General features: G+C 37.6%; 1 protein-coding gene across 2 annotated transcripts in view; it reads right to left on the bottom strand.

Moving 5' to 3' along the window:
• The window catches only part of TDRD9 (tudor domain containing 9), a 92278-nt gene that overhangs the window by 42432 nt on the left and 32303 nt on the right, over positions 1-17543 (bottom strand). For both annotated transcript variants that reach the window (XM_064460882.1, XM_064460881.1), the window contains 5 exons: positions 15934-16056; positions 13510-13590; positions 10190-10354; positions 2701-2804; positions 1077-1135 (listed from right to left, as the gene is read on the bottom strand). In XM_064460882.1, coding sequence (XP_064316952.1) covers positions 1077-1135; positions 2701-2804; positions 10190-10354; positions 13510-13590; positions 15934-16056 — 532 coding nt within the window. The remainder of the gene's footprint in view (positions 1-1076; positions 1136-2700; positions 2805-10189; positions 10355-13509; positions 13591-15933; positions 16057-17543) is intronic.

Here is a 17543-nt window from a genome sequence, read left to right as displayed (position 1 = left end):
AACAGACAGAGATGGTCTCCCTACTTTATTAATGGCAAACTGGGTCCTACAATGACAGTACAACATTATTTCTTCTAGCCATTGATTTCATAGAGAAGGTAAATTTAAGAAAGGCAGCACTAATGCCTTTTTGCTGGAGGGGAACACCCGCTACTGAAAGCTACTCTGCAAGTGCAGTATGTTTTTTGCTGGTGTACTGTGTTTGCAGCCCTAGCACTAGCAATCTACTGCTAAGCTCAACACAGCAGGAAAATGACATCAATGAAGATTTTACAGAGAGTTAAAGTCCTGGTAAAGACAGACCTCACTGTGCCCTAGGGAACAGCTGCTCCTGACTCCGAGGTGACTCTTGCCACTAGAACGTGCCCAAGCCTTCTCAAAGTTTTCAGCTAGCAAACTTTCACGTCCATGAAGTAGAAGAATACATGAAAGCACCAAGTAATAGTTTTGTGATGCTGGGGAAACCTAGGCTGCAGCCTAGTTACACAGAAATTATTGTGTTTTGGTAGTCATTCTTACTTGAAGCCCTTAGATAGATTTTAGAGGCAGTGTAAGATAACAGTGGATTACTGTTTAAGGACAACTAAAACTATTTATAATCGGTTCTCTGATCATTACCTACTATGTTGCCCTGTATGCTTTTGAGCATTCCTGCTACACCAACCAATGTACGCGGAAAGAAAAAAAGTGAATTTTAACTTTTACTGCAAGAATCTAAATAAAATCCAGCAAAGAGTCTACGCTATATTCAGAGAAGAAAATGTCTCTAAAAGAATCCTAACAACTTCACACAATATTTAATAACTAATCTAAAAAATTGAGCAACTAAATTTCTGTGGATTAACTGTGGAATTAATTTTATTACTGTAACGTCATTTTTAACACCTAGGAAGTCTTAATTTTTGGCTCATAGCTCTTCCAATTATTGCCATTTTTAAACAACTTTGCAGGAAAAATACCCAAATAAACCAATCAACCTCAATTTAAAATGTGTTGAATAAATCCCTGGAAGAAGTGCCAAAAGAAATCTTGTTAGATGACAAATAAGGAAAAAGGAAATTAAGACATACACTCACCTGGTAAAAATACTAGCACACTTCCACGTTCTGATGCAACACTTGAGGTTTTTTTCTCCCTAACAAGAAAATGCAGTTTCATTAGTTTTACCACCTCAGTCTACCTTATTACCCCAAGCTATTTTATTCTGAAATAAAAAGCAGAACTGTACTTTTTTTTGAAACACATTATTTGAACTTCCCGAAGAAATGGAATTCAAACCACCATTTGCAACTAGGCTTTCCAAAAAACACAGTATATAAACATCAGAACTACATCATTAGGTTTAGTTTTGTCTTCAAAATTATGTCAAAAAAGAAACATTCTTATTTGCAATGAAATTAATAAAAACTAGGTTACCAAAGATTTTAAAACAAGGAGGTAGTATACTACTGCAGAATTCTATGCAAACTTATTCAGCAATTGCTCAAGTATATGTAATACTTTTCTATTCTAGAAATAACACTAGACCCTTTAACAAAAGCCTAGTATGTGAAAAAAGCTAACTGTTATCAAGAACTACAGGTCATGATATTTATCAAAGATGTCTCCCTCTCAGTCTATCTGTTATGAGTTAAGAAGCTAAAATCACCTTAATGTAATATAGAACTCATTTTTTGTTGTCATCATTCCTGATGTAAAATTTATTCAGGCATCTTGAGAGCCTCTACTCTCAAACTATAAATGAACAGAAAGTATAGTTTTTGATGGAAAGTGCATTATAATGGATGTTTAATAGCCCCGTTGGTATCTGAACACTGAAATGCTAATGCCTTCATGTTCGCTTATAAAAGGTAGCTTATCAGTAAAAGGTAGTTTAATTGAAAAAATCAAAAGAAATCATAAAGAAAAAGAGCTCAGAAGTCACAATATATTATAAGAAAGTTGGTGCCAAACTGTATTTATATACCTCCATCAGCACTTGTACTTCAGTGGTTCACCTGATAACTGCTCAGATGAGCTTAAGTAACGCTTTCTTAAAATTTCAGAGTTTACGTAATACTAAGTGTGGAAAAAATTAAGCTTACAAACCAAAATTATTTCTTCAGCATATATATAAAAATTATTAGTATACATGGGAACAAAACCCGGTCCTAAAATAAATACGCACTCAGTGTTAGACCAAAGTTGTAGAAGCAACTTTACTACATTTTCAGATACTAAACATCAATTTATAAAATGCAGACAGTAACACAAATTAATATTTATTTCAAAAGACAGTAAAGCATTAGTTAAGCAGCCAGAAAATTAATGCCTAGTTTGCATTCTTTTTTATGGCTTAATATAGGTTTTAGCTTACAATAAAAAAACAGTAGTTCTAGTTTTATTCTTCATATAAATAATATTCAGCTGTGGTCCGCAGCAAAGAATCTAGTTTCCACATGATGTGGCTGGCTTGAATGATGACTTACACTCCAGAGCATGAAGTGTTTTTAAAGAACACAGGGCATTTAGTAAGACCTACAAGCAGTGTTACTATGACTAACCTGAGGAGATATCACATGAATATATAAAATAAAAGCAGAGATGTTCAGGAAATTAAGTTACCACTAATAACTGTAATACATGGGCTGCTGCTGTTCCTTAATTAATGTCTCATTTCCCCAAAGAACCACTGATTCCAGATCTAGAAGTGTAACTTACCTATTGCTCTTCATCTCCAACTCATCAAATGACTGAATCAAAGACACTGCTACCTCATACATCTCCCTTACTATCACTGGTTCCTCAATTCTTTGAGGAGGAAGCTGTGTGGAGAAGAAAGTATTGAGGTTAACGCAGCATAACAGGCTAAATACTGTAGATCCCATATATGTATTGATTTGTAAAGCGCTTTTTGATTAAGACTCATCCAGCACAGCTGTACAAAGAAGTTACAACCTGGAGCATTCATTCATTACCTTCTAAACAGACATTTTCCTTCAAGCATCCTACCATTTTATTGCTAAAGAAATACTTCTAAAATTTACCTACTTAAGGTAAGCACTAGCCCACACTCCATCCCATAATGTTTGCAGGACATATTTCTTATCCAGAAGCATTAAGCACACAAGACTAACCACAACCCATGGGAACAGGATGACAAGGAGAATTGTATAAAGCAGGCACGATCCTTCTCAGAGGTGCTATAATGTAGGCCTCTACCGGATTGACAAATAAATAATTTCTCTTTCTAACTTAAATTATGTTTGCACTTAATGGATCTTGTGCTTTAGGTCATACCCTATCAAAGAACTGTGGTTCTTTTGCACACAATATAACCGTGATGAGTGGTATCTACACCATTTTCTAGTGTTCTGTCACAGATTCAGGGCTTTAATATTTGAGAACTTAAACTATCAAGTCTTCAGAGCAAAGACAATAACGTAATCACATTTCAGTTTTAAAAAGAAAATGCTTAATGAACTATACATGTGCTGGGAATGGTCTATAGTGTTACACATTTTCCCTTGTAGGGAAAATGGTTTTTGATCAGTGCCCACCTTTCATCCTCAGGGTTTCTCCTCATTCTGAGGGAAACTCTTTTCTGGATTAACTGCTATCTCTAACTTGTCTAGAGCTGTATTGCAGTTTACCCTGCTATCCACATGCTTCACATGATTAGAAATCCTACAGTCGAACTGTGCTTCTCCCCCTTATGTCATGCCTTTGAAGTTCTTTCCTTCCTCCCTCCCTTCGCCCTCAAGTGAAATGTTTTGTTCACTTTTATGCTGAAATCTGTTTAAATCATCCAAGATTTTCCCAAGAAAAACAATCAGTTCAAGTGATCAGCCTCTACATTCCTTCTCTGCAGGTTGTGTGCGTATGCTTTAAGAAATCCCGTTATTTTCTCACTAGCTAACAAACCTCCATCTTTACATTTATGCTCAACCAAGTATTTCTCCTAGCCTATCAGTCTCCTTCACCTGCTGCCTGATACGCTACAATAGTATTTTAGCATTCAAATACATCTTTATTTAGGCTTGGGCTTCTCATTTTTACTTTTAAGGAATAGTACTCTAATTGAAGTGACAGTGAAAACAGAGCATTTGTGTTTTACACATAATACTCCATACGAACTGGATAGCATGAGAACAGTAAAAATGCAGTCGTTAGGAGTAGTTGGTAAATACGTGCAGATAAATACCAGTATAACGTAACCTGCAGCTGTAGCCGGGGCATTTAACAAGGATATAAAGTATAAGGAAAAAACCTCTCCTGGAAAGAAATTGAAAATGGAAGCTGAATGGCCAATAGTAACAGTGAAAGGTTTCTACACACAAAACAAAGATATTCCAGGTTTCCCTGTAAAAGAAGCAGAATGTATTTACCAGTTGTCTGCACTTTACAGGGCTTTGATTTTAATCATGCACAAAATTAGGATTACATGTTTATTCCAATTCAGTTATCATTTGATCAAAAGAAGATTCTACAAAAGTTTTCAATAAGCAAAAGAAACAATTGAAAGATATACTGATAAAGTTGGAATGCATCATACGTGTACTGGTAAGACTAGAATTCATCTAATGTGTCCTTCAATTGTCTGAAATTAGATAAAATCCAGTAAGATAATGTAAACCTATACATCTGAGTTTACAAATTTTGGATACAAGCAGATGGTGTATTGGTTGAAAATGAAGAACTACTTGGACCAGCTCCTTTGGTCACAAGAAAGCAGCTGTCTTCCAAGGTAATGCTACTGGATGACAGGCAGACATGACTCTAGGATAAGTTAGGAAAGGTAATTGCAAGAGTGCGATGTGTTAGTGACACTGTACAGAACTGCCCCTCACTCTGAAGTGACCCAAGTCTTGTCAAAGTTTCCAGCCAGGGTACTTGTCAGCCCTTGAAGTAAAAGAAGCTCTGAAGACAACAGGTACTCAGTTTGTAATACTGGAGAAACTGATGGGGACTGACAACACATCTGCAATTCTCACCAGGTGTAAGGGGATCTGCCAAAACTTGAACAGATGCAAATTATACGGCTATTTCAATAACCAGAAGAACAGAGAGACTGTCTTGTAAAAGGAGAATACCAAAACTTACCTTAACTAACAAAGCAAGATGAAAGCCAGAAAGCAGTATTAATGCTACATATAAACCTCTCCAGGAGTAAATAAGAATGTGGGAAGGAAAAGAGTTATTTTAAGCTAAAAAAAAACAAACAAACCCCAACAATGAAACAAACAAAACCCAAAAAGTCCCCAAACCCCTCAGTGTTGGCTCTGATCTGTCTCACAATCTCCCAAGGTGTTCTTGGGAGAAAAGGCAGTAGGAAGCAGAAGTGGCCATTTGCTTGCTCCCTTCCCAGCTCCATCTGCGGGACTGTCTTTCCACATCAGGTTCAAGGTTCAGTGCCAAGACTGTTTTAACCTGATCTGAAATCCTTCCTGTAACTGTATGCATTTGACCTAGAAGAAATGTTTCCGAGATCTAAAACCACAGAAAACTGAACTATTTGAACTATCAAAATGAAGTTAGTTACTTTTCTACAAGCTTCCCTTTCTGAAGCAGCTCACGATGGAACCACAAAAGCATTACTGCTAACGTTGATTTGGCAATAGTGATTTACATCAGCTTTAGCTACTGCAACCACAGTCCTTGGCTTTCCAACACTACATTGTATCAACCCTAGGTCACGTCACCTTGGTGTCTGCAGAAAGACTCCTTTCCAAGAACCCTGAGAAAACTATCCTACTTCGTTCTGGTAGAGGATGGATTGGAGGATCAAAAAAAAGCCATCTGTAAGAAGTTGAAAATATTCTTTCCACTTCTCTGACCCCCTTGAATCAACTAGACAGGCACACTTCTCAGGTGTACAACTTTTGTCAGTCCCAGAGCTCCTTAACTGCTATTTACATCCACTACAGTAATGCTTTTCCAATGAAATTTGATTAGTCTATGAGAAATCATAGATAACACTAGCAGTTTTGAGTGGTAGAGCTTTTATTTTATTATGTGATAATCTAAGGAATTTATCTTTTCTGGGCTGCTTGAACATAAGATTTTTGTTTTTAGATTACCCTTGCTTAAATAACTGTGAAATTTGTCTTTTCAATTTTGTTACCAATTGTACCTTTAATACTCTTTAACATGACAAGGCTGCCACATCACTCCTAATAAAAGGTAACAATGTGACAAACAGCAAGTCCAAAAGCCCAGTCAGAGCTGACTGAAATAATACAATGCAATCAGAATAGTTTTTGACAGCAGTTCACTACCTTTCATCTGGACTCTGACTTGAGTTCCAGGGATATGAAGGAGTTTTTACATTTGCAAGCCAAAACCAGGACTCTCTTTTTTGCCTTAGGTAAGAGACAGACATGGGATTTCACAGATCTACTGCCGAAGACTAAGATCTAGACCCCCTAGTTGCTTACATTTTTTATATCTGCTCACAGAATTAACTACACAATTAATTTGCATTTGATATCTCCAATACCATACTACAGGAATAGGTAAGCAGTTATACAACTAGCTTTAAATTTGCCTATAGATACAGCCTTCGTGCATTTTTCATCAAAACCTGTGTTTCACTGATTGCTTGGGGCTTAGAGGGTGCTGATATGACAAAATAACAATCCAGTTAAATATCTAGAATGATGTACCTGCAAAGGCCATTATGTCACAAGAAAAAAAAAAAAAAACTACTTTCTATAAACCTATACTCAAAAATTAAACAGTAGCACCTATAAATGACCCAGTATATGGGCAAGCATGGCCAGTACTACACTGAGGAGCACTTCTCCCTTCCTTCCCTCTTATTTTCATTCTTTCCTACAAATGAAGCAATTCAAGTGCAAAGCTTTATCTTTGATTCAGCTAGATGGTCTGTCTAGCCATAGCAAAGGGTTTACTGCAAACACGCACACAGAAGAAAAATAATGACTGGCATTTCTATTTATCTTCCAAATCACAGCTGGTATCAGTGAATTCCCTAATTATTCAAGTCAGAACTGCTGAAAGAAAATTTTTATTTTCAAGCATAGTAATGAAACATTATCACCTATGGAAATGAGTGACATAGTCAAGCAAAGAGTTCTGCGGAATTCATAGAAGAATTCTACATTTATAGAGAAACATACAATTATTTTAAGATCTTTTGAAAAGGGACAAAGGCTTATACCTTACAGGAAATGAGACAGTTAAAGGTCTAAACTGATTGACATCAAGATGCTTTAAGGAATGAGTTATGATTTATATAATCTGATTTTATAGTTATTAATCTTAAAATCTAAAGGAAACTTGGAAAAACTCTGTCTAAAAAGCAAAGACTGGGTTTTTATTTTAACTTCTGTATTCCTGCATGTGAATTTTACAGGCTTTCATAGGCAAAATATTTAGAACTAAAGCCTGAAGCCTGTGCCTTTGGCAGATATCTAACTAATTTTGATTTTATCATGATGAAAGATGTGCGCCTGCTTCCATATGACAGCATTAACTCATTAACTGCCTTAGCACTCAGGTTCTGCTTTCATTTTATCATGATATTACATAAATCTTAGACCTTGCATGGTTTTAAGCCTTTTTAAAATAAAACCATTCAGAGAAAATCTCCACACAGCAGCATAAGAAGCAAGATGCGAGACCAACAATCAGTGCTTTCTAATTCAATTTAGTCTTCTTTTTTTCATACACATTAAAAAGCACTTATGTGCTTCTACTGTTGCCCTAAGGTACAAATAACTTCTTGGACAATCACACTCTTCTCCTACTGAACAACAGAACAACTATGACTAGGACTACTCAACATAAAGAAACAGATGAAAACTTCAAAAAAAATCCATTGAGGTTAACTCATATACACAGAAAATACAAAATATAAAAAGGCATAAGCACTGAAAGTACTTTTTTGTGACCTTTGAGGTGAGAGGTGTGACAGCTGACATTCAGCTCAAAGTGCAGCTACGACAAATGAAACTTGACTGAAGTAGATTTCTTACTGAATTTCTTGGTTACCTTTTTGTTGTCATCTATCATCAAAAACCTTTTACAAAAATCATATATTACATAATCTCCACCACATTATCTATCTGAGCTGCCACACCAATCTATAAAAACTGACACACCAACTGCTATATATGCATTTAGTTTATTTTTTGGGCTGCATTAAAACTTCAACAGTTGACAACCTTTTATTTTAGCTTGCCTGTGTTGAGGCATAACAAATACCTGTGCTGTGTACAGCATAAGCAATTATTTTCTTCTGTTTCCCATAAACTACCTGTTTGTTTTATTTCTCTGCAGCACTGAGGGATGAAACCTAAAGAACAACAATATGCTCACATACCGCTACTTTAAGTGCATCCCATTTTATTCATTTTATTAGCATGATAACAGTGTTCTGATTTATCAAAACTGACCAATAATTATTCCCATGCCCCAGTTATTTTTAGCGTGGTTGTCACTATTAAAGCCTGAGGACATTTGTTCTACTTTGCTTTAACCTATTTATTTTGCCTTGGACCATAATACTGAAAGAGTTCAGACACTCAAGTAAATTCCTACACAGCTGTTTTTCAACTGTAAAACCACAGACAGAATCAGAATGGTTTGGGTTAGAAGGGACCTTAAAGATCATCCAGTTCCAACCTCCCTACCATGGCTAGGGACACCTTCCACTAGACCACGTTGCTCAAAGCCCCACCCAGCCTGGCCTTGAACATTTCCAGGGATGGGGCAATTCACAACTTCTCTGGGCAACCTGTTCCAGTGCCTCACCACCCTCATACTGAATAATTTCTTCCTTTTATCTAATCTAAATCTACCCTCTTTCAGGTTAAAGCCATTACCCCTTGTCCTATCACTACATGCCCTTGTAGAAGTTCCCTCGCCAGCTTTTTTGTAGGCCCCCTTCAGGTACTGGAAGGCTGCTATAAGGCCTCCCTGGAGCCTTCTCCACGCTGAACAACCCCAACTCTCTCAACCTGACTCCATAGGAGAGGTGCTCCAGCACTCACATCACCTTCATGGCCCTCCTCTGGACTCACTCCAACAGGTCCACAACTCTCTTATGTTGGAAGCCCCAGAGCTCGACACAGTACTCCAGGTGGGGCCTCATGGGAGCTGAGTAGAGGGCGAGAATCGCCTCTCTTGACCTGCTGGTAATGCTTCTTTTGATGCATCCCAGGAGACTGTTGGCTTTCTGGGCTGCAAGCGCACCTTGCTGGGTCATGCTGAGCTTCTCATCAACCAACACCCCCAAGTCCTCCTCCTGAGGGCTGATCTCAATCCGTTCTCTGCCCAGTCTGTATTTGTGCTTGGGATTGCCCTGACCCATGTGCAGGACCTTGCAGTTGGCCTTGTTAAACTTCATGAGGTTCACATGGGCCCACCTCTCAAGCCTGTCAGGATCCCTCTGGATGGCACCCCTTCCCTCCAGCAGGTCAACACCACCACACAGCATGGGCTCAGAAACCAGATTAATTCAAATTTACATTTATTCCTTCAGTACCTGTTGTCTATGCAGATACGTGCTACGCAACAGCACATCAGGAGCTCTACAAACAAATATACTGTGCATTTTAGAAGCTAAAGATTGACACAGCAAATTAATCTTCAGCCATTACTACCCTCCTTAGGCATTAGAGCAGCAATTCTCCAGTGCAGCCATATAGGCTGTTAAGTGGCAACCAGGGTTTTGGAGAATATCTACTATTCTAACATATTTTCATTAAGCAAAATTACATATTTGCCACAGTGGCCTATGCAGCTGCCACAGAAATATGTTCAAAACTGCTGCATAACAGCTCTGGGAAAAAAAGGAAAAAGTAGGAAGCATGTGAGACTCAGCTGATAGATAAGCCAGTTTGATAACATCAAACTTATAATAAATGCTTTTCTGATGACTCTCTTCATTTCCTAGCTCTTTCTGCCTTTGATACATAACAGCAACATGAACCAACCCACAAAGTATTCCCTGAGTTTGTCTGCTGTACTCAGAGATCTATAAATCCTCATATGTTACTTTCTGCATAAGCTTTTACATTTTTTACCTTGGATACAAACTACTGAACAAAATGCCATGTACTATTTAAAATTCCCAGCCCTTTACATTCCACTTCTGTTACATGAAAGAAGAACTAGGCTTTCAATTAACTATTCCAATTTCTTTCTTAACATGTCCAAAGAAATAAAATTATATTTACAATACCTTGAAATGAACCATGTGCTTCAAATCATCAAGATAATATTCTTCAATTGCATAAGGTCTACCTTCCACCTTAAATACACAGGCTGGATTCAGGCTGTTACGAACTGGAATTGCAAAGTAATCAGCAAATTCTTTACAGTTGATGGAAGCAGACATCAATATTATCTGTTAAAAAATTGCACAGCAAATGTGAAACATTAACACAGAACGCCATATTACGCTGGAATCTCCAATTATTCTTTATGCTAAAATGGTCTAATGGTTAGTACAGGTATGCGTCCTAGGCATATTTAAGGCATTCAAAGCTAGATGTTTAAGATTCCCTAGGTAGCATGTGGAGAAAGGTAAGCATCTGTAAGAGAGCAGCTCAGGCTAGATGCCTAGGGCAGACAATGTGGAAAAAAACTTTTTCCTGTGGTAAAAGTTCAACCTAAAAACCATACAGTACCCTTCCTTAAGATTATGATCTCTACATGGTCCTTGAAAGAAAAAAAGTGTATGCTAAGTATTCTCAACTCCTGTTTTACTAAATAGTTAGATTAGATATCAGTGCCTTTAACTCCATCAAAAGATGGGTTTAGACCCTATAAGAGCAGTAACTATAATTGTAACCCAGCCTTAAAAATGTTACTATAATGATTTTGAAATATGTCAAACAAGATTTCTCTGTTTCAATTCATTTATGCAACTTAAAACTCTGGAGGATCATACTAAGCTCCTCGCTATGTTTGCTGACTCTATCACAATTCAACACCTGTATTCACCTGAACAGGAAGAACAGAAATCACAGTTGCTACCTGGTGACACATTTTCTTTCAATTATTATGAAATTCAGAATTTACAGCTTTGTTGTTTTCTCCCTGGCTAGAAAGCATGACATGTGCAGAATGGGGGAAGGAAGAAGAATGAAGTAACTTGGTGGATATGGCAATTTACCCTCTAACCATTCCATTTGGAATGTGCTCCCACCGCTCAGCACATCCAGCTGGAATAACTGACAGCTTCAACTTAAAGAAGGACAAAGAGCCAAGGAGTTATAATGAACTGTATAATGTTCAGCTTCTTTATCTTCAGGTCTCCCAAGCCACTCTAAGCAGTACTTGTAAACTGGGACACAGTCCTCTTTTGCTTTCCTGACAACTTGCATGAATTCAAAACCAGAATGAAATAGACACATCAACACCCAAATAAAAAATGCAATGAAATACAAGACCATCCCCCTTACGAAGTGACAGGCAGGCAAACTAACAAAGTAGACAATGTACCACTGTGCTCTGCTCCAAAGCACATATAAAGGCACTAGGAATACGTGGAGAGGGTAGACTAAATCATTAAGTCATTTAACATGATCCGGAAAGGAGGAGAAATCTGAAAGGACATAATTCTGCAAATATAATATGAAACCTGTCCCACTATAGCATGAACTGCCTCATGGCTCAATAAATAGCAGCTCACCTATGCTAAGAAAATAGGCTAAACCTAACCTTGCCTGAAAGCTATTGAAACAAAATCCAATCTAAATTATCCTAACTGCAGTTACAGGCAAGGAATATTAAGTTACCTCTTCTTCCAGGCAATCTGTGTAATTTGCACTCCCTAATCTGCATGGGGTCTTTCCAAACTCTAAGGAAAACTATAGGTTCCTATCAGAGTCCGTGAAGGATCACATTACTAAACCAAGAGTTTGATCTACCCTCAGAGCGGAAATTCAACAAGTATGTACCACAAACATGGCCGAGGAACACATTGGAATAGAGGGTAATCAAAGTAGACAGTTCTTCAAGATCAAGTAGTCCAAAAACAGACCTCCTTACACCCTTTTGTTTCATGAATCCAGAGGGGCTGGGAGGAGAATCTTGCGTTTTCTAAATTAATTTGCCACATGATCAACACTTTCTTTCTTTACAGGTTTTCAAAAGTGGCTGAAAACGGATTAAGTAGGAGACGCTGCATGAATTACCTGTTCCACTCTGCCAAAACCCAGCAACTGAGATCAAGAGTTCCCCCCTCCCCACCACAGAAAAATCAAAGGGGGACACTCCCCAAATGTAATATTGGCTCAGATTTAGAACATCTGAAACTGTCATCTGAAAAAACAACTGCAGAGAAGGATATAAAGGAGATAAAGCTGGTGACTATTTTGAGAGATTTAATCAGAATTATACAGGGGAAAAAAAATCTTTCAGGAACCTATAAAACAAAAACATTTTCTAACAGAAAAGATTATAGGACCAGTAGGGATTCCCACCATTGATAACAACCAGATAAGCAGCATCAAGGGCAAACTTTTTCATGTAATTAGTATGATCAAATTACTTGGTAATCTCGGTAGGCAGAGCCAAGCGCTAAGAAAGGCTGAATAGCTTCACACTACTGCGTGTGAATTTAAAGACAAGTAAGTTTTTTTATCAGCAAGGAAAGGAAGAAAAAGTAAATGCTGTGAAGTGCACAGACATGCCCTATGCCAACAGGAAGGGCACTTCCAGTGAGTGAAAACATGCTTGGAAGATCTAAAGACCAAGTTATCCGAGTTTGAATCAATGTGGTGGATTGTATGGAAGAAAACAGATTCCCTTCCAATAAGAACAAAAACAGCCAATGTAGATTCAGGTTACATGTGTTCTGGACAGAAGAGTTTGTATTAACTGAAGCACTTATGGGATACATCTCACACAATTTCTGCAGTCCCAAATAGCTGGGCAGGAATATACCTAGTTAGCCAAACTCTTATCAGCTGTATTTAATGTCTTGCAATTCAAGAGTCTGTTACTTTGAGACCATAAAGACTAAATATGTCATGCCCAACCTCTGCAAACTCTGCTTTAGTACAACACACAATTACCTAACATGCAGAGAAAAATCCCAGCCGTGTTTTACTACCAGCTCTATCTAGAAACTACAAACACAGCATTTCTGGCTTTTGCTATTATTCCAAATATGTTGTCCCATTTAAAAAAAGCTCAGTATTTCCAAGAGTTAATGCTGCCATATTTAACCAAGGATAAGCACTGCCCTCAATACCCAATATTTAATTCTAGTCAAATATCCCTCTTGCATTTTTTAGCCTTAAGCACACTTTAGAAACTAATGCATTCTAACATGAGGGGAAAAAAAAAAGTCTCTCAGAACACATTAAAGCAGCCAGGAAAAGAATGCCCTTTAGCTTGCTCGCCTATGAAGAGTGGCAAGCTAGATAATATTTCAGTAAAAAATAATGACACATTTTAAGGTAAGTTCTTTAAAACATGCCCTTTGCAGATCAAAAACATGTAAAATTTTATTCTTGTAAGAAGCAGTAGCAGAATGTACTTTGAACCTACCTTTACAGATTGTGAATTTGTGCGCAACAGTTTACGGATCACCAAGAGCAAGAAATCCATTTCTTCTGTACGCTCATGCACCTGGAAGACATTATCCACAATTTAGTTTTCATTAATTTATACTCTTCTTTTTGACAGTCTCTTCCTGTGCTACTCAATTTCATGCTTTGTTTTTGTAACTTCGAACAACAATACATTTTCATAGAAGAAAACACACCTTTTAAAACTATGCATGTTAATCACATTTTAAAATCCCAACACAAATTTTCAAATTACTACAGCACCCTCTGTGAAAAATCATATGCCATTATTAAGTAATGAAAATTGTAGAATGACTAGAAAACCAATTGTGAGCTCTACCCACTAGTTCTACTAGAGTTGACAGCAGCAGCTGAAGTGACACCGAAGATGGGTAAGTCAATTGCACTGGTAAGATCACAAATGATCCAGGCAGGGACTAAGGCAGCTTGTCTAACAAGCAATTTGAATTGACTCCCTGTGGTCCCTATGGCTTCTAGCTATGATCAAAATACACAACTGCTTTTTAAAACACTATTTACCACCTAGTTTTTTTATATATCCTAGCACCTGACTTTTCTGGCTGCTCCTTGCAATTCAATAAACACTTCTTCTCAACATTATTGATGACAATCATATCCCTTTCTTGAATTATTACAGTTTAAATAGATTAAATGCAGCAGCTTTTTCCAGAGTTTTACCTTCAAGGTCAACATTCAGCCCCTGTAAGGTATTTAGCCTATTCTAACACAATATAAAGATACACTTATATTCATTATTGCCCCATTACAAAAAAAGATTCAGCTAAAGCAGTTTTCAGGCTGACAGCAAGACTTTGCTGTGAGAAGTCATGATTTTCAGACTTAGGTCTGCTCAGGTGTGTTCCTAAACACCTGCAGTACTCTTAACAGGGCTGAGACCTGCAATTAAGAATGAAGTGGAGAGCACCTGGCTGCTCAAATCATAGAATTATAGAATAGTCTGGGTTGGAAGGGACCTCTAAAGGTCATCTACTCCACCCCCACCCCACCCCACCCCTCCCCCAACAACCAGGGACATTTTCAAAAAATGGTTACTATTGGGTCAAGATCATAACCTGCAAGGTAAATGTGAGGGGGGAAAAAAAGTGGCATATGGTGAACAGGAAGGACTAGAATTTTGGCTGGGGAAGTGGACACCACATGCAGTCTTGAAACCTAGGAGCTGCTGAAAGAAGTGGTACAAGCTAATATCATCAGTTGAAATTACGGCACACAGATAAAAAGGTTTTTCAAACCTCTGCATAAATCTGTTCTCCTGCATAAGGGGCCACAAAACTTTACAAATGAACAATCTAACATTTCTCTATGTAAGCACTTCTATAGTTAAACTTTTGAATCTTACATCTAATCTGCATTTCCCTATCTTAGGCTTAACATTTTTAAGGTTTGCAAAACCCTGCTGATATGTTAGTGTGGTCTCCGATCTTCCCATGAAGACAACTGGTACAATTCTTCAGGATTTGGGGCTTTCTGGTTATTTTGGTCTGTTTGAACGAAGTCCTGAAGTTTCTTCATACAAAAGTGTAATTATCTGCTTAATCTTTTCCGGTTTATCAATGTGCCATCTCAAGTGCAGTTACAACAGTCCTCATTATTACTGTAATGGCCTAATGGTTTACCAACTACTGTCTCCCTGCTCCTCAAATACCCAAGAATCAAAGTCACCCTCAGCTACAGTACTGTAACAGAGTGAAAATGAAAACCAGCATTAAAAAAGCCCTCCTCTGTGACACTACATCCCAAAATTTAGCCCCATGCCTTACATGTGATTTACATTCATGGTTTGTGTAAGTACAATTTCACATCTAACTGTATTTAACAAATACTGTTTACCTCAGAAAATAAGCATAAAACCACATAAAAATATACATGTTACAAAAAATCCTACAAGTATATTTTCTTTAGCTTTTCAGTGAACTGACATCAACAATGATGAATCCACATGAGTATACTATAAATCTGTCCAGAAGACAAAGAATTTTCAGAGGGCTATTTTATTTTTCAGGATATCTGCAAAAGGTAAAGACTCTAAGGGAAGTAACAGCCAAGAAAGTAAAACCAGCCGCCACCACCTCATAGGCCTAGCCGGAAACTTTCTTGGAATCCAGGCAGTGGATTTCAGAAAACATTTCAAGGCATTCAGATAAAAAGCTAGGCACTCTCAAACATATTCCCCCACACCCTCAGTTCTAAACTTCATTGCTCAAAAGAACAGCAAGACAAGCCTATTTACAGAAGTGGGACAACTTATACAAAGCATCTTTACAAGTAGACGTCTGCATTTTTCTTTCTCTAGCATGGTAAGAGATAGAAAAAGGAAGATGTTTTCTTAATAAAAAATTTAAATGTATTTCCACCAACTTACTTCATCAATGAAAATGTGTGTGAATTCAGCTAGGCTTTTGGCACAAACTACTTTCTGAAGAAGAACTCCAGTTGTCATGTACAGCAACCTTGTCTCCTTTGTGGAAATGTTCTCTAAACCCACCTAACACAATGAGAAAAATACAGACGTGAACAGATAGCCAATGTATTTACAGGTGTTATGCATCTGAAAGAACTCCAAAATTAAATATAGTGTAAACCCAGAAGTATTATTCATTCAAACTTGTAAAAGGCCCTGTACAAATGTGTTTTTAAAGCCCAGAATCCGTTAACTCAGGAAGCAAATATTTTCATTGGGAGAAATTAAAAAAACCCAGAAGTTTATAAAAGAAAGGATGAAAAGTTCTTGCTGGGGGCTATAGTCTGAGAATTCTTCTTCTTAAAGGTACACACATGGATCTTTCCACTAAGAAAAAAACCAAAAATTTTGCTAAAATGTCATTTGCTTACTTACAGGAGAAAAGGAAAGAAGTATAAGATATCAAGTCCAGGCAACTTGTTCTTGAGAGGAAAGTTCTACAATCCTATGTTAAACAATGGATTTATGATTTCTAAAATACTTCTGTAACTTCCGCTGAGGTGCTCCCTACCCAGAACCCAGACAGGTAGGCAGAGCCATGACCATCTTTTCACTTTCCTCTTCTGAAACAGCCTAGAGTTGACACGTCTACACTCAACTGTTGTTCTACTTCCATTTCTGCTCATTTCACACAGGTACTTGTGAAACAAGCACAGCACATCCACATACACTGTCCTGAAGACAGTTTGGAAACACACCACCATTTAACATCTTTAACGTTCATTACCCTAATGAATCAATTCTGCAATTTTATGACTATTTAAATCATGCTATCAAGTCATATAAAACACTTTGTTTAGAAACTACTTCAGAAAAAAAGCAATGTATATAACCCACAGGAATTCTACAAAGCAATAACTGGAGGTTACTAATATTGGTTTAGTTAGGATTTGAGATAATGTCAGATCATAATTCCCACGCAGTTATCTAGAATGTTCACCTCCCAGAACTGAAACTTCTTTAGTAAGTAAGGAATTGACCATAAAGAGTATTTTTACTTCATCTTCCACCCTACATGTGGAAAAATTAAACTTCAGGGTAGTGTTATAAAAAACAGAAAGTTAAAAGTAATTTTCCCCTCTACAGCATTTGTGGCAGATATATAAAAAGAAAGTGCTAACATTTGATACTTAGACAAAGAACAGAATTCAGTAGGGATGACAAGATCCTTTTGGTGCAAAAATGAAGCTGATGTATCTGTGTAGCCCTGTAATATGGTATTGCTGTTACTAGTAACAGGCCATAAGCTTTGTATTGCGTTTGCAAGGCCTCAGGACTATGGCACGTCAGGCCCCCTCTCTGGCCTTTTCTTTATCTGCCTCTACCCTTGCTTTATTTAGTCTATAGCAATTCCTTGTAGTGTTGAGATATACAGGTCTGGTACAGTAGCAGAGACCTTGGCAAGTGGAGACACAGGATGCAGAACGAAGATGCAGAAAGAAGACAAGGGCTAACAGATGAGGGAGAAGCTTGGCACTGTCGACCCTAGGCTATAAACAACTCTGTAATGG

The sequence above is a fragment of the Phalacrocorax carbo genome, chromosome 9 (assembly GCF_963921805.1).
Source record: "Phalacrocorax carbo chromosome 9, bPhaCar2.1, whole genome shotgun sequence".
Taxonomy (NCBI): domain Eukaryota; kingdom Metazoa; phylum Chordata; class Aves; order Suliformes; family Phalacrocoracidae; genus Phalacrocorax; species Phalacrocorax carbo.
Note: the sequence above shows the minus strand (reverse complement) of the source record. Positions and strands in the feature narration are given on the sequence as shown.